General features: G+C 42.0%; 1 protein-coding gene across 1 annotated transcript in view; it reads right to left on the reverse strand.

Annotated features, from left to right (window-relative positions):
- Positions 1-23739, reverse strand: part of stk32c (serine/threonine kinase 32C) — a 73669-nt gene that overhangs the window by 7972 nt on the left and 41958 nt on the right. The window contains exons 3-10 of the mRNA XM_076743538.1: positions 23275-23426; positions 14091-14264; positions 8823-8860; positions 7839-7928; positions 7209-7312; positions 6974-7090; positions 2302-2427; positions 1809-1937 (exon numbers count right to left, since the gene is read on the reverse strand). Coding sequence (XP_076599653.1) covers positions 1809-1937; positions 2302-2427; positions 6974-7090; positions 7209-7312; positions 7839-7928; positions 8823-8860; positions 14091-14264; positions 23275-23426 — 930 coding nt within the window. The remainder of the gene's footprint in view (positions 1-1808; positions 1938-2301; positions 2428-6973; positions 7091-7208; positions 7313-7838; positions 7929-8822; positions 8861-14090; positions 14265-23274; positions 23427-23739) is intronic.

The raw sequence follows: 23739 nt of genomic DNA on the forward strand, positions 1-23739 counted from the left end.
ATTTGAAAGATATAATTACAGTAACCTGCATACTTACAGGATGCCTGCAGCTAGCATGTTTGTACAGTAACTCAATCTTTATGTTCACTAGCACTGTGTTATTCCCTTTGGAACAGAGATAACTCACAACAGAATAAAAACATACAGAGGTTTGGTTTGCCTCCATTCTAAAAATATGCAGTTTGAAGGGAACTGACAGAGCGGAGACCAGCGTAAACCTGAGCTGCATCGATATCCAACACTGGCCCTGCCTCTTCACGCGAGCAGCATCTATGAGCAGTGCTCCTATAGACAGCTTATAGCTTGCTCAGACACCAGTGTGCTGGTGTGATCTTAATCATTTGCTTTTCGCGCCTACATACCGAAAACAATAACCCTAAATGTGAAAAAAGCTAAAAAAAATAGCCCTTTCAAATATGCATAATATGCATTTTTCTAGATGCTGAGAACTTGCGTTGGGCTTTTGAAACATGACTGTGTGATTTCGAGTGCAATGTGAGCAATACAGGTGTTTGTTTATAGGAGAAGTAACGAGCAGAGCTAAGTCGCCATGATGAATCTCACTCCTGTGTGCAACTCTCTCGATCTCACTCTCCATTATTCATTTCGGAGGTTTGCTACTTGATTGGCACATAATGTCAAATACCAGTCAATTTTATATGATGTAAGAAGGCTGCAACAGTTTTCATTCATGTTGAAAATAAAACGCAACTTTTCAACTTTTCAGATTTTTGTACAACTCATGACTTGTTTGACCTGAGCAATGACTTGACCTGACTTCTGTGGCTTGTAGCAGGAACTTGACTTGACTTGCTAAATTCTCACCACAGTAACTCAGGACTTACTGGTGACCAGAACATGTGTGACTTACTCCACCCTTGAACGTTTGCACATCTTGCAGTGTTCGAACCTTGAATTCAAATTGATCTTGAAGGTACAAAATCCTTTTTGTTGTGACACAATCACAATCTGTTCAATCTGTTGGATGCACAGGCATTCACTCCTCGAGTCAACACTTGGTAGGACCAACTTTCCTTCAATTACAGCACAGTCTTTTGGGGGTATGCCCCTACAAGCTCTGTACATCTACAGACTGCAATTTTTGCCACTCTTATTGCCACAATAACTCAAGCTCAGTCAGATTGGAAGAAGACCTTCTGTGAAAAGCAATTTTCAAGTCTCGCTACAGAATCTCAACTGAGGTCTGGGCTTTGATTGGGCCATTCGACAACATTAACATTCTTTGCATTTAACCTTCCAGTGGAGCTCTGGCTGTATGATTAGGGTCATTGTCCAACTGGAAGGCGAAAGTCCGGCCCAGTCTCAAGTCTCTTGCAGACTGAAGCAGGTTTTTCAAGAATCACCCTGTATTTGGCTACATCCATCTCAGTCCTGACCAGTTCAGCTGCTGGTGAAAAGCATCCCCACAAAAAGACGCTGCCAACACCATGGATCACTGTGGGGATGGAGTGCTCAGGATGATGTGCGCTAACGAGTTTCTGCCACAGGTTACAATTTATTAAGCATTTTTCTCTGTTCTTTGTTTCCAGTATTTCTTGATACAGAGTGCCTGTCGTCATCCGGGTAAAGGCTTCAGCTGCTAAACCAGTACTTTGTCTTTCTGTTCTAAATAAAATCTGATGTGTTTTTTTTTAAATTCTAAATCTATTTAAGTGTTTTCAATAAACCAAATAAAACCAAAAGGTGTTGAGCTCAGAGCTGGTACTGGCGGCTGCTGTTATTATATGCAGACATCTCAGCAGCTCTCTGGCTGATCTATAGCCTGTGCAGATGGCGATGTCACTCACAGACTGTGAATCCTTGCTGTTGTCTCGAGACCGGTTCTTGGCCAGCCTCTTCTTCTTCTTGTGAAGGGGGCGCGACTCCAGGATCATCTCCTCCAGCTCAAAGGTGGGGTCGCAGTGGAGGCGACCTTTCTGTAGGAGGAAGAAGCACCAGAGATAATTAGAAACACAAACACTCACACGCGGGATCATAAATCAGCTGCGGTATACACAGAGCCACGGAGTGCACTAACGCATAGAGCACACTGAACTGAGTGTATTGAATAATACACATGAATGCACTCGCACGCATGCAGTAATGTACTGTCAGACAACGTGTACACACACTATAGCGAAATACCACGAAGAAGCTGCATTCACTTTCCTTTGCATTATTTAGTTGCTACACATGCTCATTACGATCAGCAAACAGGGAGTGCCTGTGTGTGCTTTCAAGTGTTTATTGTGTGTGTGTGTGTGTGTGTGTGTGTGTTAATATCTGATTGATCACACTAACGTTAGGAACAAATCCAGCCTCCATCTTCTTCTCGTACACAGCGTCCCAGTTGACGTCAGCGAGGTAGGGAGATGTCTGCATGTCAGACAGGCCGGAGAAACGATGCTCTGGGTTCACTGTCAGGAGCTGGAAGGAAGACACACACACACACACACACACACACACACACACACACACAGAGTCAGCAACGTCATGTCACCTTTTGAATCGCAATATCACCTTCACAACTTCTCTCGTTACTCACAGCCAGGCTCCTCTCCCTAGGGGGGTGAAATAAACTTGAGAAATTGTGGGTGAAAAATGGAAATCAATTTGTTGCTTTCTTTCCTTTTTATTGTGCAGTTTGAAAGAGCAGTGAACAAAAACCATGTGTGTGCCATGTGGCTGAGCTGGGGGAAGTGAACATAACAAGGAGCCAGAAATATCAAACTAAAATGGAAATCTGTCCGTCTGTCTGTCTGTCCTTCGATTTCCTCCATAACCTTTCATCCAGTCGCCTTCACACTTGGTGGGTGTGTTGCTGAGGACCCAGAGAAGCTCAGTGTGGAGTGTGAAGGAGTTTGGATGAGCGGTTCTACAGAAAGCTGAGAAACATGGCCCTGCAGAGATGGAGAGCCCCTGCAGTTCTAGATGCAGCAGTTTTAGACATATCAATGAGCGAGTCTGAACAACTGCTGTGACTACATTATACCCAGAGCCATGCAGAGAAAGTGTTATGGTTGAAAGTCTCTCTCAACAGAGACTGGTTGCATCTAATGAGGTGTCTTCAAGGTGTTTCAATGTTAATGTCTTGATAACCCTGCACAGTGGTTAACTTGATGTGATTATGCTAACATTAGCTAGCTATCTACATTGAATGATGCCAGCCTATCCTTTGTAACGCCCTGAGAACCAGATATGAGTTGGGGTAGCTGGCAAGCTTCAGCATGAATTCATGAATTTTCTCAATAGTAATGATATAGCAATAAAGATTAAATTCATTCACTGTCACGCCTGGATGAAAAAATTAGCTAAATTTTCTCAATTGTGTATTTTGATATTTTGAATACATGAAAAGATTGCACCTTTTGCTTTTCATTTCTGCAATTAAATGTTATGTAACGAAGAAGCAGACATAACAATAAAACTGGTGGCATGTTGTAATATTACCTTGTTGTTAATTAAGTTTTACAATGGGGGGGGGGGGGCACAAGCATTCAATATTAAACAAATGGAAAAAAAGGAAATAATCACATCAAATAAATTGTACATTTAATATATTATGTAACTGTCCCCGGCCTCACGTAAGTCAGTAGGCTCGATAACTGACACCAAATTTAGCCACTTAGCTTCTGTACATCAATACGGATTCAAGGTATCTGTACTTCACTTGAGTATTTCCATTTTATACATCTGCTCTATGACACCTTGGATGCAAATATTATACTTTTTACTCCACTACATTTGTCTGACCGCTTTAGTTACTAGTTAGTATAGTTAGTAACTAAAGTACTCGTTACAATTTACAGAAATTTTTATTACCCATCCAGTCTGGTGAAAACCATGTATCTCCTAATGTGGTGATTTTGAATGTTTGTGACAAACTGAAGCAACTGAAGCGTTCCTTTATGGGTTGAGAAAATTGTGCGACTTCTTAAGATGAATAAATTATTTAAAACCTCTCTTGGATTAGCAGGAAAATACACCATCACAAAGCTGGAAACAGGCTGTTTTTCTGAGCTCATGAGAGGTTGAGATCAAGTAAAGCTTTAAAGTCCACGAGGGGCAACTGGGCTTGCAGACAGCATTCAATAGTAAATACAACAAATTAATAAAAATGGTGGTTCACACAATATACATTATACATACCTACACAATTAGCACAAGTACACAGGACTTGGTTCAGTCCTGTCTAGTCAAGACACTACAAACAAATGATGCTCTTATAGAACGTGATGCATTGTGGCACATTAAAGTACCCGACAGTACATCAAGTAGTTAACAATCACTCAACCATAAGCATCTACAGCTGTAAAATGTAACAAACACATTGATGCAGCAGTAATATTGATCCAAAAACATCATATCTAAGATTGAAACACAGGGACCATTTTACTGCACAAGGAGTACTTTTACTTTTCATACTTTAAGTACTTTTACTTATGGTACTTTTCACAGTGTGTTATTAGTAATTTCATATAAGCAAAGGGTCTTAGTACTTTGTCCACCACTGGTCAAAGTAATTCTGACTCACCCAAGGCTGCTGTTGTAATTAAACACAGTTCACACAATAAGTAATCTCTTCTATTTACTTCGTATTTTCTCAAAGTGTGGCCTGCAGGCCAGTGGCGGCCCTCAGGAACATTTCGTATGGGATGAAAAGCATGCATTAGAGTTTAATCATCCAGCGTTAGCAGTGTTCGCTAGCTCTGTTGGCTCGGCCGACCACAAAGGAAAAGCTTCCATCTTTTTGACCTTCACAGAGTTATGTGTCTTTGTCTGAGGAACATCTTCAGAATAACCAGTTACCTGCTGGTGCTAACACCTGAGTAAAGAACCAAGCTCACAGCTAGCTATGTAGCTAGTTAGCTGGCTAGGTGGTTAGCATGCGCAGCCTTGTTATGCGGAGGTTTGAAAACTATTGAGGTGTAGTTACTGCGTCTGTGTACTGTGTTTATTTTAGAGCAGCTGGTCAATTGTTGCTGTTCTTGCTAAATGACTACATTTTGTAGCAGTTGTTGCACTTGCTTGACTGACATGATATAAAAAGTGACATGAACTGAATGTGTCATTAGGTGAAATGCCATTATAACAAAAAAAAACAGGCTTCTGGAAAAATAGTTTTCCAGTAAAACCCTGCTAATATGAAATCAGCATGATGCAAAGCATTTCATAATAATGTATTTTACACAATTTATTCCTGTAATTATCTTTTTGATAATGTGTTCATTTAATATATGCATTACTGTGTTGCCACGAAACTTCAACAGCAATACCAGATCATTTCAAGCCCCTCTGATGTACTAACCAACAGGGGGCACTGTTAATCAAACCAGCCACTCATCAGGTTTGAATCAAAATTGTTGCACTGATCAGGACAGATGAACGCCACACATGAGTGGACTCACTTATTCCAGAGAGGAAATAAAACCTGGTGCTGATACAGTTGTGTTTTTAATGGAACACCATCTGTTTCATCTTTCTCCTCGGGGTAAACGCTGAAAATGATAATGGGATGTGGCTTCTGTTGTCATGTTAACACTCTTCCTGTGCTTTATTTTCTTCCTTTGGTCACAGGTTGATTCAGTTTGCTCCTGCAGGGCCGGTTAGGTCTGTCTCGGTGGAGCCCAGACATGGTAATCGATCAGCAGCAGAGCGGAAGAGACCAACGCTCCGTCCAGAACACTCAGACACACAACACACGCACGCACTCATGCTTACACTTACACTGCCAAAAAATATCCTGCTTAACAAGTCATGATTTTCATATTCGCTCTAAAATCCTATCTTAAAATGATGACAAAAATACTGCCAGAGGGGATGAGATCATCTGTTTGCGGCGCGGTTTCGCTTGTTCAGATGACAACATGTTGACACAAAGCAGAATCAGGTAGACTATTTTTATATGGAAAACAAGTCTGGGTTAACAAAAGCATGCAGCAGATTTATTTCCACTTGATGTAAATGATCTCATCACGCTGGTAGGTTTTCACTCATAAGAGAATTTTGAGCCTCAATATGAGCTTAAATGACTTGGTATAAAATACTTGTTAACACACACACATAGGCGCACACATAGACACACACACAGCATCTCTTCTCTCACTCACTCGCTGTGTTTCTGTGCTTCCATCCCTCAGACTCCCATCTGTCGTTTTTCTTCTCCTTTGCCCTGAGGGTCTCGGCTCATCCTCCCTCCCTCCAGCTCCAGTCCCCCTACAGTACCTGCTTCCTCTGTTCCTGTGGCTTCAGTGCTTTCTACCTTAATATATACCCGAATATCATCTCTATAGCCCTGCTCTGCTTCCCACCTGCTCCTCTTTCCAGGGTAGACAACATGTGTCCCGGCAGAGGGGTCACGGTCGATTTTACTTGGATTTGACTTTGCATCTACATTCCCTCATTCTTCCATTAATTGATTTTTTCTGATGTGTTTACAGCATGTTCACGTTTTACTACGGGACATTTATGACTCTGGAGAACATGATTAATTCCGTTATGGATTCATTTGCAGATTATTTTCTTGATTAATTCTGCTGATCACAATTTCTGCATCCAAGGTGACCTCTTCAAATTGCTTGTTTTGTCAGATCAACATTGCAAAATCCAAAGATGTATAATTCACTGTAATATAAGAGTGAGCGACAGATCTTCAAAAACGACATGTTGGAACAAGGGAAATTTCTGCTTAAAAAATCATTTAAACGATTAATCAAATATCAAAATAGTTGACGTGAATCGACTGATTGCTGAATTAGTTGTACATCATTTCAGCTCTGAGTCCAGTTTAGCCACATAAGGACATTCACGTGTCAAATTACATTAGATCTAATTACTGTAGATCATAACATGTCGAGCACCGCTCCAGCCACAAATCAAGAAGGTGCTGGATGCAAAAAGTTCCGGTTTCAAATTCTGATGTAAATCCAACTATTTAAGTGGAAGAACTGATAGTAAATGGTGTCCAGCTCACCTTCCTCATGAGGGAAACCAGGTCCTTGGGCCAGGCCGGGCTGTACTGGACACTGACTGTACTGAACAGCTGAATCAGGGACTCCACTGAGTTACTGGCATGGATGTCATAGGGCCTCTGGTATCGAAACAAGGTGACAAAGAGAAAAAATACAAAGATGAGGAGAAGAAAGAGGGGTGGACATTCAGTTTTGCGACCTAATAACACAAAAACTCAAACTCCCATCTTGCCTTACCCATCCACGCAGCACTTCGAAGACTGTCACCCCTAGTGACCACCAGTCTACTTCAAAGGCGTAGCCCGTCCCTCCACTGACAAAAGACTGGAAGATCTCTGGGGCTGAAAGCACAAATAGGGAATCACTTCTAGAGCAGAAAAAAGCTTTTCAAACCACTCTCTGTAGATGTGGTTAAAAAAAAGTGTTCTTTTGCAAAATGTCAGCTGCAACAGTTCATTTCCCCTCAGCAGTGCAGTATAATCACAAGACAAGATGGGACATTTTTGCATTTTTGACTCACCTTTTCACAAATAAATATGGAATCGTTTTAATTCACACAAGTGCCTCTCAATGTTTTTGAACACAGTGTATGTACTATAAGCTTATCACATGCTTACAATTAACAAGTCGCATCTTACTGAAGGTGTTATCTGCCTCAAAATGTCAGAAGCGGTTTGTGCAAATGAATTAAGCTGTCTCTTCTAAAGGCACATTTACACATCATTCTTTCTTATCAGCCTATTCATGTTAAATGCAACACAACTCAATTCTCTAATGTCAAGAATAGAACAGCTTTTATCTTAAAACCTCCTTTTTGTCCCATTTATTGACACAGACTGGCAAAGATGTGATGCAAAGCAAAATTACCCATGTAGGGCTTGGTTCCAGCTAAGGCTGTGGCTCTCTCTCCGTCCTTTATTATGGTTGCTATGTTGAAGTCTGTCAGGTGAGCGTGACCTGAGAAGAAGCACAAAATCCATCGAAACAACATCCATTCAAATTTCGGCATTTTCAAATAAATGCCTTCGATCGCTTAAAAAGGAAACATTTCAATGTGTGACAAGATAATGAAAGGAGCGACAACAAAATCTGACATTTAAGCAGACTGGATCATTGTGTCCTTGTGGTTTTACATGTCAGGCACACATCCATCACTCCTTTGACCCTGTTACCAATGTGACTAATTAGTAGCTTGCAGGGTCACTTTTGGTCCCTACTTGTAATGATGGACTCAATCTCACCGCCTGTAAACTCAGCACTAAAAAGGTTGGAGTTATTACATAATTCCCACCTTTTTCTGATCACACAGGTAGTTACAAACAGCACTTGTACTTTCAGGTAGCTATCAGAGCTAAAGGGATGTGTTATGGACATATTTATACATAAGCTTTTCCGGTGATCTCAATGAGATCAAGATCTGTGTTGAAAGAGAACCTGATTACAGCAGAGGAAATGAGGACAGATAAGATACACAGCCACTCACAAACACATTCAGTACAAACAGCATCAGACATCTCCAAAGCGTTCCAAAATTGCTAATTTAAAATCCATCCAATGGGCTGAGATGTTGAAGCTTTGAAGTCCTTTGTAGTTCATGGATAGAAGGAAAATGTAAGGTAGAATTAGGAGTTCTTGAGAATAAAACACGATCATCATTCGCAACAAGTTTGAAGTTCTGCAGAGATAACTGAAAAACTCCACACAAATATGTATGAAACCAGTTCTGAGAAAGATATTTTAATGGCTAAAACATTATTCAGCCCATGTCTGCTGCTGGCGCGCACACACACACACACACACACACACACACACACACACACACACACACACACACAAAGTTTACACCCTTACCTTGCTCATCCAACAGGATATTGTCTGGCTTGACATCTCTATAAGAGACAATAGCAAACACAGATCAGTACAGAAAAGAAACCTGACTTTAGTCATAAAAACATCCAAATGTAGTGAAAATTTTCATCAAGTTAATATGCATTTCCATCCACTGCTGTGCTGTGAGTATCAGTAGTTGGCTGCATAAATGTACAGCTGCTGGCACTGTCAGGTGAGTGAAACACTGCAGCACAGGAGGTGCAATGAGATGATGTCACTGAGAGAGCGCCAGTCAAACCTCAACTGGAAAACGATATAGAAAACGTGATGGAAATGATGCATTTCTGTGTGTTTCAGGCATTTATCTGAGGAACATCAGAGTCTCTTCTTCAGCATTTTTCATTTTGGTAGTGGACATTTCACTGGATGTTTATGTTGCGTGCTTCTTCATTCACGTCATTCTGTTTCCATTGCACCGTTACAGGTTGTTTTTATCAATATGTCGACTTTTCCACAAACTTTTTTTTTGTGATAGTTGGACTTTTTTTCTCCAAGTGTCTTGTGTTTCCAGGTTTGTTTATGTTGGAGTTTTTTTGTCTGAGTTGTTTTATTTTTATTGAAAATAGGCATAAGTACATGTGTATGGAAACCCTTTTTGGAATTGTTGCTGTTCGGAAAGGTGTTTGGATTCACGGCCTTCGCTGAATGTCTGGTTTGTTCCTGTAATTCTCAGCTGAAATGCAAACACTTACTGTAACGATCCCTCAAGTCGTGTAGTTCATGGTCAGGTGGGAAAGACTGGGATTAGATATGTATAGTATGTGTGGATGTGAAAGTGTGCAGGAGGTGATTGGAGGCTGATGCATGTGTGAATTACATGTTGGTGCAACGTGTGAAGTGTGTGTTCAATGAGGGAACGACAGTGAGAAAATTCTGGTTCCCTGCATTTCAAATGTTGCCTGAGCGCAGGAGAACACAACCCTCACCGATCCCCCCGGAGGCTCTCACAGGTTTGTCTGCACATGCTTATTACACCGGGTACCCATGCAACGGACACATTTCAGGCACACACTCACACCCGTGCACACACACATCTCGCTCGACATTTCCTCCAAGCCCTCCACAGGCAATTAACAGAGTGCACACGGCTTATTTAATTATGCCGCTCGTCACGCTGGTGTGGAGAATACATGCAGTCCACAGAGAGCGTCTACACTTCCCATAGGACGCATTTGTTCGCTGCGGCTACGCAACGCTAAGCTGATGCTAATATCATCTGCCAAAAGTCTTTGGGGGGAGTAGTGGCAGCGGTGACGGGGGGGTCGGAGGGATCCTGCGGTGCAAAGCTGGAGGGAAATACATGTATGTTCACAGGAGGAATCCTGATACGAGTGCCAGCTCCGGCACCGTGCCATTTTGTTTGATGTACAAAATTCACTTGACATTGAATTCATTCTGCAGCAAGCACAGAAACACCAATTCAACATTTAAAGGGAATTCTTACATGGCACTGGAACAAACTAGTTGCGTGAGGTGATCTGACAAGTACCAGTTTTAACATCTTGAGTGCATGATGAAGACAAATGAAGCAACCTGGAGGTCTGTGCAGAGAGGAAACGGAAAACAGAAGAGAAAAAGGACTCTCCACTTTCACTTCCCGTCTCCTCATAGGACCAATTTTACCTCCCTGGGCATGGCGGCAGCAGACTGTTGCTAGGAGACCAGAGACCCTTCTTCCTTCAGTTGGTGCAACAAAATAATTGTATAGTATTCTCCTGTCAAAAACTTACAGGGTGGAACAAAATTGTAGAGCTGGGGACGTCCGTGGATACCCAGGGATTGGATTACGGCTCTGGGAGCAGACACGATTGTGTCAAAGGCGGAACAGTTGATGTCAAGGAGAGGGTGAGAAAACAATGGGAAAAAAGCATAGATAAGCAGTGTCTGTCACCTACTTCTAATGGCAGTTCAGGAATGTACATCACTGACGTCTTTGACAACTAGAAGGGCAAAAAATGACACCGGCTACCTGTCGGGAAGCGTGGGAGAGCTGCTGACTCGTTGAAATTACATCACATCGCACTGCACACAAATCGACATCTATGCACAGCATATGGTACACGGGGTCTAATTTACGTACTAATGCTTGAATCTCGTGTTTAATTAGGAACATACACTTGTCATCACCAGGAGGTTGCCAGGCAACCAGAGAAAATTCCACATAGTGACTGCTCCGAGCCAAGAAATAGTTCCACACATAGTCCCAACAGAACTTGTCGTTTTTTCTCATTTTATATGGGTTAATGAAAGAAGATGCATGCGATAACATCCCAGCGACTGAGCTTAGGGGGATCTGGTGAATTCTTTTTTCCTTTTTTTTTTTTTTTTGGACAGGCAGGCTAGCTGTTTCTCCATGTCCTGTGGTTATGCTAAGCTAAGGTAACCATATTCTGGCTCCGGCTTTTATATTCAACCCACAGACATGAAAGTAATGTCGATCTTCTAATTCAATCCCCATCAAAAAAGTGAGGAAGTGCATTTCAAATGTCAGGTTATTGCGAATGCACAATTTCATCTTCGTCATGCTCAAACCCAGGATGCATAGTTGTTCTTCTTAAACTGGACCAAGGTTGGCTACTCTCCCTTCTGTGATGTAGCATCAAGTTCGTCTTTGTTAAGGTGGATATAACTAATATCTTTTTTCCATTTCCATATTTTTTTTTTACCGACCTGGAAGCTGCTCTTAAACATGTAAGCTGTGCTCTTTTATGTATTTTCAATTTCTTTATTTTACTATTTGTTTTTATTCTGTAAAACACTTTGATTCTCAGAAAACACAGGTATGCCACACTGTATACATACATGCAAGACTGCACAACTAGAAGCACACACACTCATGCACACAGACAGCGCACTGTTGTTTTGAAGGAAGAAATGCAGCCCAACGAGGTTTTGAACAAGGTTCAAACAGTTTTTCAGCCATCTGTGGCACTAAATCAGCAGTCTGCAGGGATCCAGCTCTTCCACTTACTGGACTGCACAAACACATACTGCTACGCTCAGCATATTGGGACAAAAAGCTGTGGACAGCGAGTCTACCCTGTTTGTAGATGATGGATGGTAACAATTATGTGAACACACACGAGGGCTATCTTTATATATGTAAACTAACATAAATAGAAACAGAGATGCCAAAATGCCTATAAAAGGTGATATCTTCAGCCCACACCAAGACTCAATGAAAGACTGAATGTATGAAAAAAGCTTTAAGACACTGTGCTTGAATACGGTTCCTTTCACTTGTGTGGTATATTTTTCTAATAATATTTTTATGTTATCTCTACTTTTATGTTCTATCTAAATCATTCCTAAAAACAGATTTTGGACTAGAAGAGAACGAAAATAGAGAAAATGCAGAGGGCACACTTCCCAAAATAAAATATGACTAACCCTTTTTACTATGCTTTCTCAGGAGCTGTAGGGCACCGTGCACTCCTCTGCGAGAATAATTTAGTGTCATCTGACAGGATGTGGTCTTGACCAGTGAGGTCAACGTGGAAGCTGCTGAGATTAGTCAACAGGACACAGTGAAGGTGGATGGAAACATATACTGTATATATCCATGTGAACTGTTACCCTTGAGTCATGTTTACAACAGGGATGATGACGATTAACTGTGAATAGGTCGGAAAATAGCTTCAGTTATTTGTTAAACAGGTCAGAAAACCAAGTCCAGTGACGTTACAGTGAGAGTATGACAGGAAGTTTGTTAGGATTGTAGGCAGTAACTAGGACTGGCTGCACAAAGACATCGGCTTAGATCAAATAAAAAGTCTTGAGATAGACATTTTAATTTGCTATGTATTCTGCACAAAGTAAAACTATTTGAACATTCATAAAAATTTGAATTTTTAATCGTTTAACCACAGAGAATATTTTTGACTGGTTCCGCATGATGGTCTATAGGTTCATTTGCGGGCACACACACACACACACACACACACACACACACACACACTGCACAACGACCTGCTAACTAGCAGTCTGAGGCTCAGGTAAAAGATGAAGCCTTCGACATGAAGCTCTGTGTTGGAACCTTCCATCCTGAAAGCCAACACAGTCAAATGTAAATTGTATGATGCTATCCTTCAGTTTAGTAGTAGGAAAACTATTCTGTACCACATTAAGAGCAAGTTCCCAGTCAGCACATCCAAGGAAGGCTCATGGCCAAAGATCACACCATTGCTAGCCTGAGAGCCGATTTCTTACTCTTTGTTCTATTTGGACATTGGCCAGTTGGTGGGCTGAGTGATTGACACCCAGATACCACCAATCAGTATGGTAGAAGCTGAGAGATTCAAAGAGCTAGAGCGTTGGTTAGTCAATGGAGTGGTGGACTTGTACCTCCTTTTTTCTTAAAAAATAACCAGCTAGGTAAACGTGTGTTTGGCCAACGAAAGCAAAATTGATCAAAACTGACATCTCTAGTTTACAGTCTAAAGAAGTGCATATAAAATCAGTTAGAGAGGCACTGTGGCTTTGTGCTGACACAAAGGAAAAAGATTACTGCAGGATTCCCTCTGGAAATAGAGGGGAGATAATGCATTTGCACAATTCATGATGTAAAGAAAAGACACTTGACTTTTACTTATATTCCTTTTGGTGTTTGCGTTCCAGTCTGAGGAGTAAATCATTGCATCCATAAATCTCCAATAGTAACGCTGTGAGCTGGAGAAGCAGAACACAATGAACAAAGTCTCTCGAATACTAAAAGTCCCAGACACAACCTTGAGAGTCTTCAGTTTTTTTCAACGCAGGAGAAATTCGAGGCTTTATTTGATTAAACAAAATGTAATGATGTAATGAGCTGACATTGCTGCTTTGGGTGTATTTGGAAAGTACTGTAAGTATTATTGATGAAACCAAAAGCCAGAAAAATGGATGTCTCATCCTGCGATGGGAGCGTCAGAGCAGCAGGCAGCCTTTTTTTTTTTTTTTTTACCAAAACGTTAAGATAAACTCACTGTATGCTTCCTGCACAGCACCAAACTGCAGACAAAGGTAGTAACTGACTGGTTAACATTGTGGAAAACGCAAAAGTAGAATGAATACTTGACGTGCATTTGTCACCGAGACTGGCTTCTGCATATTTTACACATGCCGAGTAATGATCTTCATGTCATGTTAAAGTCTAAAACAGTTTTAAAGCAAAAAATGACGCAGTGAAGACAGGAGAGACTGTAGAAAGATTGGCCTTGAACTGAGGAAATGAAAAAAATCAATGTGTACCTATGGATGATGTGCTGGCTCTGCAGGTAGTCAAGCGCCAGTGTCATCTCACAGAGGTAGAGTTTGACAGCGTCCTCGCTAAACTGGACACTCTGCTGCAGGTGGTAGCGCAGGTCTCCTCCCAGCAGGAGGTCCACCACCATGAACATGTCCTCCTCATCCTGGAATGAATACCTGGGACCAGGGGGAGGACACAGCGCTCACTCACTGTCCAGCGTGGAAAGTATAAGCAATAACTGAGCACACAGACAAAAAAACACATACAATAGAGGGCCTTGCATTTTCTCGCAAACGTCCACAGACACACATGCATGTTTACAGTGCAACCACAGGAAACATGCACTTTTCATGCATCTGCCTCTGTCTTTTATGCCCACTGCATATTTATGTATGTCAACGTGTGTTTGAGGCAGGCTCTGAACATGCAAACAGCACAGTAGTCTATTAACACCCATCATTATCCTAATAAAATGACATTTGAAGGAATTCAAAAAGAGGAGAAGTCATTGTCAAATCAAAGCTTGAAAATAGCCCATCTCTGCTTGATGTGACTTAATTGAAGGCTGCTCGTGGTCCTCCAAACGCTTTTGTCAATCAGGCTTACTAATCATGCACATCAAATTAAAACACGGCCTCTCAGTGATCTGGGTGGGGATTTGTAACACTCCACTCCACAATTTCTGCCCCAGACACTGAACAAAACATTAAGCCACACAGATGAACAAACTGCTTCTGTACGATGGAATTTAATTTCTCATCTAAAAAAGGCAGAATAATATCTTAACAAGCCCCCGATGTCAATTTGCAGCAGAGGCGGGAAAACAAACTGAGCCTTAGTGATTTCTTCTATCAAGCTTGGTTTAATGTGGCTGCTCCTGAGCCAATTCTTCATTTTCCCATTGAAGTTGTGATAGTGTGGTGGTATTACTTCTTTTTATAGCTGCAGGTTCCCTCTGTATCTTCAGGCTTGGCCTTGAACACCCAGGGGGACATTCTGATTGGACCTATTCAGGTGCAATTTCCTGCCTCTCTATAAGTGAGAAATGGGGCCTGCGTTAGCCGCAGAGCGAAAATCATTCCATCTCAGCCACAGATTGGTGATTCTGCCACAGAAGAAAAACAACCTATTTGCAATATTGCTGGTTCCTTCTGTTCTCCTCACACAGAGCATAGATTAATTGATGAAATGGTCTCAACATTCATGTGATAGGGTAGAAAATGAACAGGAAGGACACCCTACTGGCTCAATAATCACAAAAACAACACATATAGCATTGTCCCCTGATGAAATAGATTATGAGCCTTACTATTTGATTGCAAGAAAAAGAAAAAACTTTAACCGCAATATCAAACAATAACAAGCTTGCACTCAGGATTATCTTTGTTTTACCATCAAAAGGTTTTTTGGACAAGCCTGCCATTTCCTCTTTCTCATTAGACACCCTGCAACCACTGTGTCAAGACAGTCGTGTAGAACGCACCCAACACGAAATGACAGTAGAGCCACCTACATCAGACACTTTAAACCAACCTGCCCTGACCCTTCAAAGATCAGCCTCACTATTAAAACAGAGCAGCCTCAGCAGATGGCCAGCCCCAGGATGTTGTTTGCCGTTGGCAGGGATTCCTCACTGTCACCTTTTTATCACCTCATTGTCACAGTCTGATTCCCAGTATCCAGTTGACAGATGAGCTTCCTCTGAGGCGGCACTCGCTATCTCAGTGTTCCACAAAACAGTCTTCCCAATCCACCGCCAAAATATCTGGGCTCCTAAGAGAGAGACTGCAGTGGCTCGGGCTGGTTGTCACTTCCTTCCCGGCTTTCACTGAGGTGACAAGGAGATGTCAGATATGGGCCGACAACTGGAGCATATGAAAGCTCTGGCGCTGACAAGCCATGTCACCTTTAAGACTCTAGCCAAGGATGGGACAGAGACGAAACGCAAACAATTTTAGTCCCCATTTTTGGGAACACTTCACTTCAAATAAATACAATGTGAAGTCCACATTTGGCAGTCCTCAAAATCAAATAAAGGACTCTTTTGCTGTCTGGGAGTGGAAAAGAATACTGGTTAAACGATGAGGCCAAGTTACAAGTACAGTATTAATTGACCTTGTTTTGAAAGATTATTTTAAGACATCCATCAATCTCGCCATCTGATTTCTGGCACTTATTCAGGTTTCGGTCACAGTGGTAGTAGGTCAAAGGGGTCAGAATGCTTCAGCCGAGGTCCTTAACAGATCACCATCCCACAATTGTTGGGACTTTCCTAAGGTGAAAATCCGACAAGACACCACAATGATTTTGTTCGCATTTGTCTGGGATAAAAACAACGAATGTATACAACATTTGCATTTCCAGCCATCATTTAAGTCTGCCTCAGTCCTGGGTAAAGGTGTGCACAGATGTGTGGAAGTGAAAACATTCAGAGGGTCTGAAGAACTCAATCTCCTTTTTTTCCTCCCTCACGTAACTTCCTTCATCACTTTTAACATACACAACCAAGTACAACACTATGAATGCCTAAGGGGAGACAGTGTGTGCCCTTACCCCCATTTGTAGAGGTCACTGCATCTTATCACTCTCTATGACAGCAAGGTTTTCACCATATCATTCAGAACAGGTATTAACCCTTTCACCTTTTCGTTATGTTGTACAAACTCGTTAGTTTCAAGGATACTCCATTTTCCCTTCCCTACCTACTTCCAGTATGCTCCTGCAGGATGCCAAAGAGCTTATAGGCCAGATAAAATATACATTCTATCCAGCATGCTCAGGGTCTACCCTTGGGTCTTCTCCCAGGTCGACATGCCCGGAATACCGTTACAAGGATATGTCAAGGAAGAATCTTAATCACATACCAGAACCACCTCAACTCCTTTTAAATATGCAGGAACAGTTCCACTCAGAGCTCTTTCCAGATGTCTCTCATCTCATAGGGATAAATCATTTCAGACATGCCACTCAAGGACTTGTCTATTTTAAAGTTCCCATGTGGTCAAAATCGATGTTGTAGATGTCATCATCTATACGCCAGTATCCGGCCCAACAATGACAAAACAGTAATTTTGTAGGTTTATTCTTAAGTAGAGTTTGTCATTTCCTGTAAAATGATAAACAAGGCTGATGACTCATCCGGCACTTGGAGGAATATAGAAATTTTGCGTCCAATAAACATTTTCTCAAATTTTTATGACCCTTCCATGGATGGTTAGAGAAGGATGTGGCTAGAGTGGAGTGTTTCTGTGGGGCTGGGCTTCATTGATTACTTTACAAACACACAACTTCATAACGTGCACAAAAACACAACTGTATAACTATACCCACTGATCTGATTGGAACCGCCTCATATTTTATGGATATAATATTTTCTGGTTTTCCCTCTAATGTCCCCCTGCTGCTGTTCTCTGTGATTATGGAGTTTCTTGATGGACAGATAAGCTTTACTTGTTTCTAAAAGGAACTGCTAACTGCTGCTAACTGTTCCAGGCTCCCTAACCCGAACTCCTAACCCAAACCCTAGCTTTACTTGACCTAGTTAGCTAAGTTAGTCCCGCAGCTAATGTTTGTGGTCCTATCAGCTGACTCCAGGGTGCCAGGACCCAAACTCTGCATGAAAACCAACTTGGTGCTTTATTCCCTGTCATCAAACTGGCCTCCATGAAAAGAGAGATGAAATGTGACACATTTTGATCTACATTCAAGGTGATGATTTTGTCCGCATTTTGCACAAACAATAGTAACAACATCGACCATGGAAAAATAAATGATTCATTGCTGCTACTTCTGTTAACATGTTTGTTGGATGCACAAGTTCTTCATCTCCTGAAAAGTATATGAATGTAGGACATGTGAGGAGATGTTGAACTTGCTCAACTCATACATCATTCTAACTGCTTGCTTGTAAGTTTCAAGGCTGCATCTTGAGTTGCAGCCTTGAGTTGAGGTAACTTAAATATGAATTTAAGGGTGTGTGATGCTGTAGCTATGATATTGATTGGTATCCATGGATAAAAAACACGCATTACTACCTACCTGTAACCTTAAACCTGCATTCATTAATCTGTTAGACACTTACGAGCAATGCAAAAAAGCTGTAAATGATGAAGTTGATATGGCTACTCCCTCATTTTATGTGCCCTTTGCTGTTCTCCATGTTTAAAAATGAGCACAGTTTACTGAGTGGTGCTTTTACAATGAGCATGGAGGAGTTGCAAGTCAAATTATTGAGTGTGAGTGAATGCCTGGCAGTATTCTGGGGTCTGGGGAGAGCTGCTACTGTCCAAAACCAGGAGGAGGCCATGTGGAAAGGCCAGGACAGGAGTAGGCTGCGACAGTCACAGCGACTAAAAGAGGAAGGTTAGCCGGCTGGAAGGAGTACAAGGAACAGGCTGAAATAATCAGGCCACAATGACAAATGAGTCCAGGGAGGCAGGGAGGGAAATAGAGGGACAGTGGAAGAGGAGAACAGTTTTGAGGAAAAAGCTAGAGAGACACAAGAGCTTGTGATTCTGCTGGCTCGAGTTGGGCAGCAAAGTTTCAATGGCCTACATAAAGTTGATGATAGAGATGTGCTGGCTGAACTGGCTGCATGACTCCATCACAGGACACTGGCATGCTCCTCTGAGGATTCCTGCAACAATGGCACAAGTGGACGCTGTCTCTCCTCCCAGCTGCCTTCAACCAGTCGCCTGAAGACACAACACCTCCACTGGCCTGCTTTCACAAGGTGCACTTTCCATGTCCTACAAAAAGTTCTTCTTTAAAAGTAGTGTGTGGGGCAGTTTCAGTAAAAGTATTAGGTCCTTCAAGGCTGCAATTCCAGGACAAAATTATCTGTGGATTCACAATGCTATATTGGAGAAACAGACTCCTGTGCTTTTGGAAATGATCCCACATTTCGCTTTTTATAGGGATGATTTAAGGCTAAGCCCCCTCACAGGGCTTGTTATAACTGCTGACTGGGGGTGTAGAGGCTAATTTGTTCCACAGTCTCCCAAGGCCTTGTTCCATCTAGGCCTTCAATCAATATTCCTAATGGAGGCTGAACATCCATCCTCACCACTCCTCTTGTTCACTTTCTGACTCTGCTGAAGGCACGGACAGTAAGAGGAAAGCACCACATATACTGCTCTTCCAGATGACTCACCCCTGTTTTGGTTTTGAAACCCTTAAAATCCTTAAGATGATCCCAAGGGACTATGTTTAAAACTCTAACTTTTTGACAACACCGCAACAACCCTAGCTACCCTCGCTGCTCTGCGACTGTCAGCAACAGCACTGTGGCAGCGTCCATTTGGTCATGATTCACTACTGCATCTCTGGGCCCTCAGGGACAACGGGTGATGCTGTTTGGGAATGATCTGTTGTGATGTAACGCTTAAGGCTAAACCTTGCTTTTATAATGAAGCACTACATTCCGTAGACCAGGGGATCAAATTCATTGCTACACTCTAATGCTGGTTCTTCTCTGATTCCAGGTGCAGCGAGGTGACCCCTGCACTTTAGGGTTTCAAATATATGCAAGGGAAAGATGAAGAAAGCGTCTTCTCATGTGTCACAAATCCTTACAAGGATTTGTGTGGATTTGGTGTGTGCAGTAGATGATAGTTAATTTTTCCTCCTCCAAGGTAATCCATTCAGTGTACCCTCGACTCCTACACATCATATCTATGCAGCGAGGGAATGGTCGCAGCAATTACTGTGGGCTGCAAACTTGACATCCGCCCAGCTTAAAGCAGCCTTTACCGAGCTGATGGGATTCAGTGTGGGCTTTCACAAGGCTGTTTCCTAATGAATTTCCTCTGAAGCTACGGACGGAGCTGTTTAAAAGCATGGAATTCAGGGTGTCTCGATGAAAGCAAAACCCCCGCTTCGAGACAGAAAGTTTGTCGGTGTGTAGAGGTAAGAGCTGAAGAAAAACCTTACAAATCCTCTTAGTCTGCACATCTCTTCTTTGACAAAACAAATCAATACCAAATACTTTCTTAGTGCTGTTTTGTGCTCTGCTCCTCTCTACTTGATCCCCCCTCACTGTGATTGCAGGAATCATTACTTCCTCTGACAGCTGTTTGGTGTGTTTCCCGCATTCTCTCTGACTCTGGCTGTCTCTCTGGCTGCCTCCTAGCACCGTATCAATAAAAACACTCCTGTGAAGCTTTATCAAAGCTGGCGTTTCCTGTGACTTGCATTTTTTTTTTTTCTTTGTTTGTTTGTTTGTTTTTGAGAATAGGCAGTTCCCGAAGAACCCAGCTGGTCTATTGCACATCCATTTACAATGCAGTGAAGTGACGAAATGCCGAGCGCCAGAAATCGGAAAGCTCTGTTTGACAAGCCTATGGATACTGGCAACTGTCTGATCTACGGGGAATTGGTTAAACAGCATACCCACGCAGTGAACCAATTAGGTTCCTAGTTATACAGTAAGGGAGACGATGGGAAGATGAAGCAGAGCTCTCATCAGTCCTATCTCATTACTTGCCCGGCTGAGATGCTGTCTCAAGCAGCAGCTAAATGAAGCAGACAGTTTATGAGATGCATACAGGTGCAACACATAACAATGCTGTCATGCACAGACTCTCACAAACTGGGGCAGAAATAACTAACTCATACATAGATTCAAGCAAGAAATTGATTTCCTTTATGTCTCACTGTCTTCTCCTCTCCCCAGCTGGGAGAGAAAATGCTACACTTTCCTTGAATTATATATTTTTGTGTGCTGCGAAAGCTCAACATAGGAAGACAAAGGTGACTTTGTATTTTCAGTCACTCTGATTGTTGGTTTCCATGATGAGGTCACCAGTTCTGGAGCAGTTACTCCAGACACATATTTTGTCATTTGCATGGGACCAGTCTGGTAATATTAACATTACAAAACATTAACACATCTGTCCCAGTTCAGGGTCTTCGTGTGCAACACCCACACACTTGTATTGTAACAGCTGCATCCAGACATTATCACACAGCTGTTTTTACATGGAATCTCTCTCTTGTCACACAGTCTGATGGCACTGGCAACAGCCTGTTGAGGATGTGCCTTTGTTTTCTGCAACCTGTCACTATGATATGATTTGTTATGTAGATTTGACAGCTTCCCTATGCTTTTCAAGAGGGCCAGTCAAATTCAAGCCGGCAAGCTCTGAGCAAGCTGAGGGAAGGGGACGCGTCTGTTTAGAGAAGCCGTCTTAAGGCCCTTCACTTCTACAGCAATAACTGTCACAAAAAAAAAAACATAAACCATTAGGGTACACTGAGCATTTACATCAAAATGCTTTATCAGGCTTTAATGCTGATTATATTTTCTTGTGGAGACACTGAACTTAGGCATTTTTGCTTCTTTAAAGGGTCAAATCATGGCAAATACAAAAAGCTAAACCTGCCAGCAAGTATAACGGGGTCCACGAACCCTGCATAATTCGGAGCTGAAGGCTTGTCGAAGCCAAGAATGCTGAAAAAGGCAGCAATGCTAAGACACATTTGTTTGAATGCCTGGGCGGGCTCAAACACCCATCTGCAGAAAGAAATGCACCTACCTCAAGGGGTATCAAGCCCTGCAGATAGCTTTGGTTCTAGCTGACCAGGTTTTGAGATCTCAGAGATCTCTGTCACCATTGAATACAATGGAAGTGAATCGAATGCTTTATTTGTGGTGGTCAACGCGTTGAAAGAATTCGCTTCAAAATTCAAAAGCAAACAACGTCCCTGTCACTTTAAATGATTCTCAGTCCTCACCATGAACAGTTGTTGCTGGAACCACTTTCTACTAAAGAAATTGTTCTTACAAACCACAGACAGTGTGTCCTGTGGATTATCCAGAGTAGCTGCTGTTGCTGTGACAAAAATTCAGTCCCCCTCTATTGTCTTGGAGTGGAGGCGGAAATCTCAAATCCATGGCAAAAAAAAAAAAACAAGAATCCTCTGCATGCACAGATATCACGAGAGGTATGTCAGATGTCTTTTTGTAATTAGAGTGGAATTATCAACAATCCGAATTACAGCTGTCAAAGATAATTGTGCAATTAATAGAGACTGTGGCTTATCCAGGCTAACTAAGACTGCTGAGTGTGTGAGCATTACAACTTTGGTATGAGGGAAGCTGGCTGAGATATTTTTCTCTATATGCTCTCAGTGAGATGGACAGGCCCTTTCTCTGGCATCGCTGTGGAGCCGACTAAGAAAGCAGAGAGAGGAGGTGTGAAGTGTGAAACTTTTCATTCCCACGTAGCCTCAGTAATACACTTTAGCATTATTGTCACTAATGGGCATTTGAAATAGTGCTGGATACAGAGTATGAGAGAGAGAGCAGAGCAGCACAGCACATGGAAAACTAGAACACAGAAGGCTTTGGCAGCCATACACTCCTGCAGGGAATTATACTATAAAAAATACACAGGCCTACTACTGTATGCTCATTAAAATGCCCTCAGTCTGTTCTAGTAGAGTGGCTTCTCTAGCAGGCAAAAATATCCTGTAGATTAAACTTAAATCATTCACAAGTAGGTGAGGGAATGAGCCCAGGACACGACTTTGCCTTGGTTCATCTGCTCACTATCTACACATAATCAATTCTTCATGGAATGCGTGAATAATAAAATCTTCTGCCGGCGATTGCTCAGAAGATAGGCACGTGCAATATCATTCCTCCAATTACAGAGGAGTAAAGTGCTTTGTGTAATATGCCGTGAATGCCGTGCCAGGTCCCCAATTACATTTAGAAACGTGTCCCGCTCGGAGATGAGCGTTGAATAATGAAAGCAGCCTCCATTCACCCACATATCAGACTCAAGGGAAGAGTAAGGTCATTTCAAACCACAGTAATTATCAAATGTGTGCTTGATGGGCTCAGAGTCAAAATTAATATCCCCAAAATATCTCTCCTGTGTTAATTGTTTCTTCAGTTAATACTGTTGTGTGACTGAGGAAAATGTGTTTCAAGCCTTAATGAGACTAACAAAACTTTGCTTTTCACTGAGTGCCAAATGCAGAGAGTAAAGTGCATGCAACACTAGGAACATAATATTCACAGAGTACATCTATTTTAGGGCTACAACAGATTTTAGAGTGAGCGTGCACTTATCTACGGAGCATCTCTTAGGTAAATATACAAAATGCACAGACAGACAAAGCAGGCGACCGACACAGGCAGCGCAGACGACATTGATAGTGTAAAAACAGGATAGTCACCAGAGATTTACTAAAAAAACATGTTCAATTTCCTGTAGGATCTCAAGCTCTCTAAAGACGTTTCGGACCTCATCTCTCTCTATGCACTGCTGTTTGTTCATGTACTTCATGGCGTACATCTTCTCGGTGTCCCTCTTTTGCACAATGCATACCTGCAGCAAGCAAAGAGAGGAGAGCGAGAAAAAGAGAGGGGGAAAGCAGAAAGGCAAAAGTAAACACGTTAGTACCAGATCAACGTATATTTACACAGTTTGCACACAAAATCTGCATGTGGATTTTTAAAATAACAAACATGCATAATGGAACACACTGATGTATAACTGCAAAATTGTATTGGCAGAGAGAAGACAGTTACATCACTGTGAAGCTGTCCAAGCCAAGTTTCAGCCTCACGAATGTGGCCACGCTGCTATGCAAATCAAATATGTTTTGAAAATAGCCCACAGCAGCTTTCAGCTGTTGATT

Source organism: Chaetodon auriga, chromosome 11 (assembly GCF_051107435.1).
Source record: "Chaetodon auriga isolate fChaAug3 chromosome 11, fChaAug3.hap1, whole genome shotgun sequence".
Taxonomy (NCBI): domain Eukaryota; kingdom Metazoa; phylum Chordata; class Actinopteri; order Chaetodontiformes; family Chaetodontidae; genus Chaetodon; species Chaetodon auriga.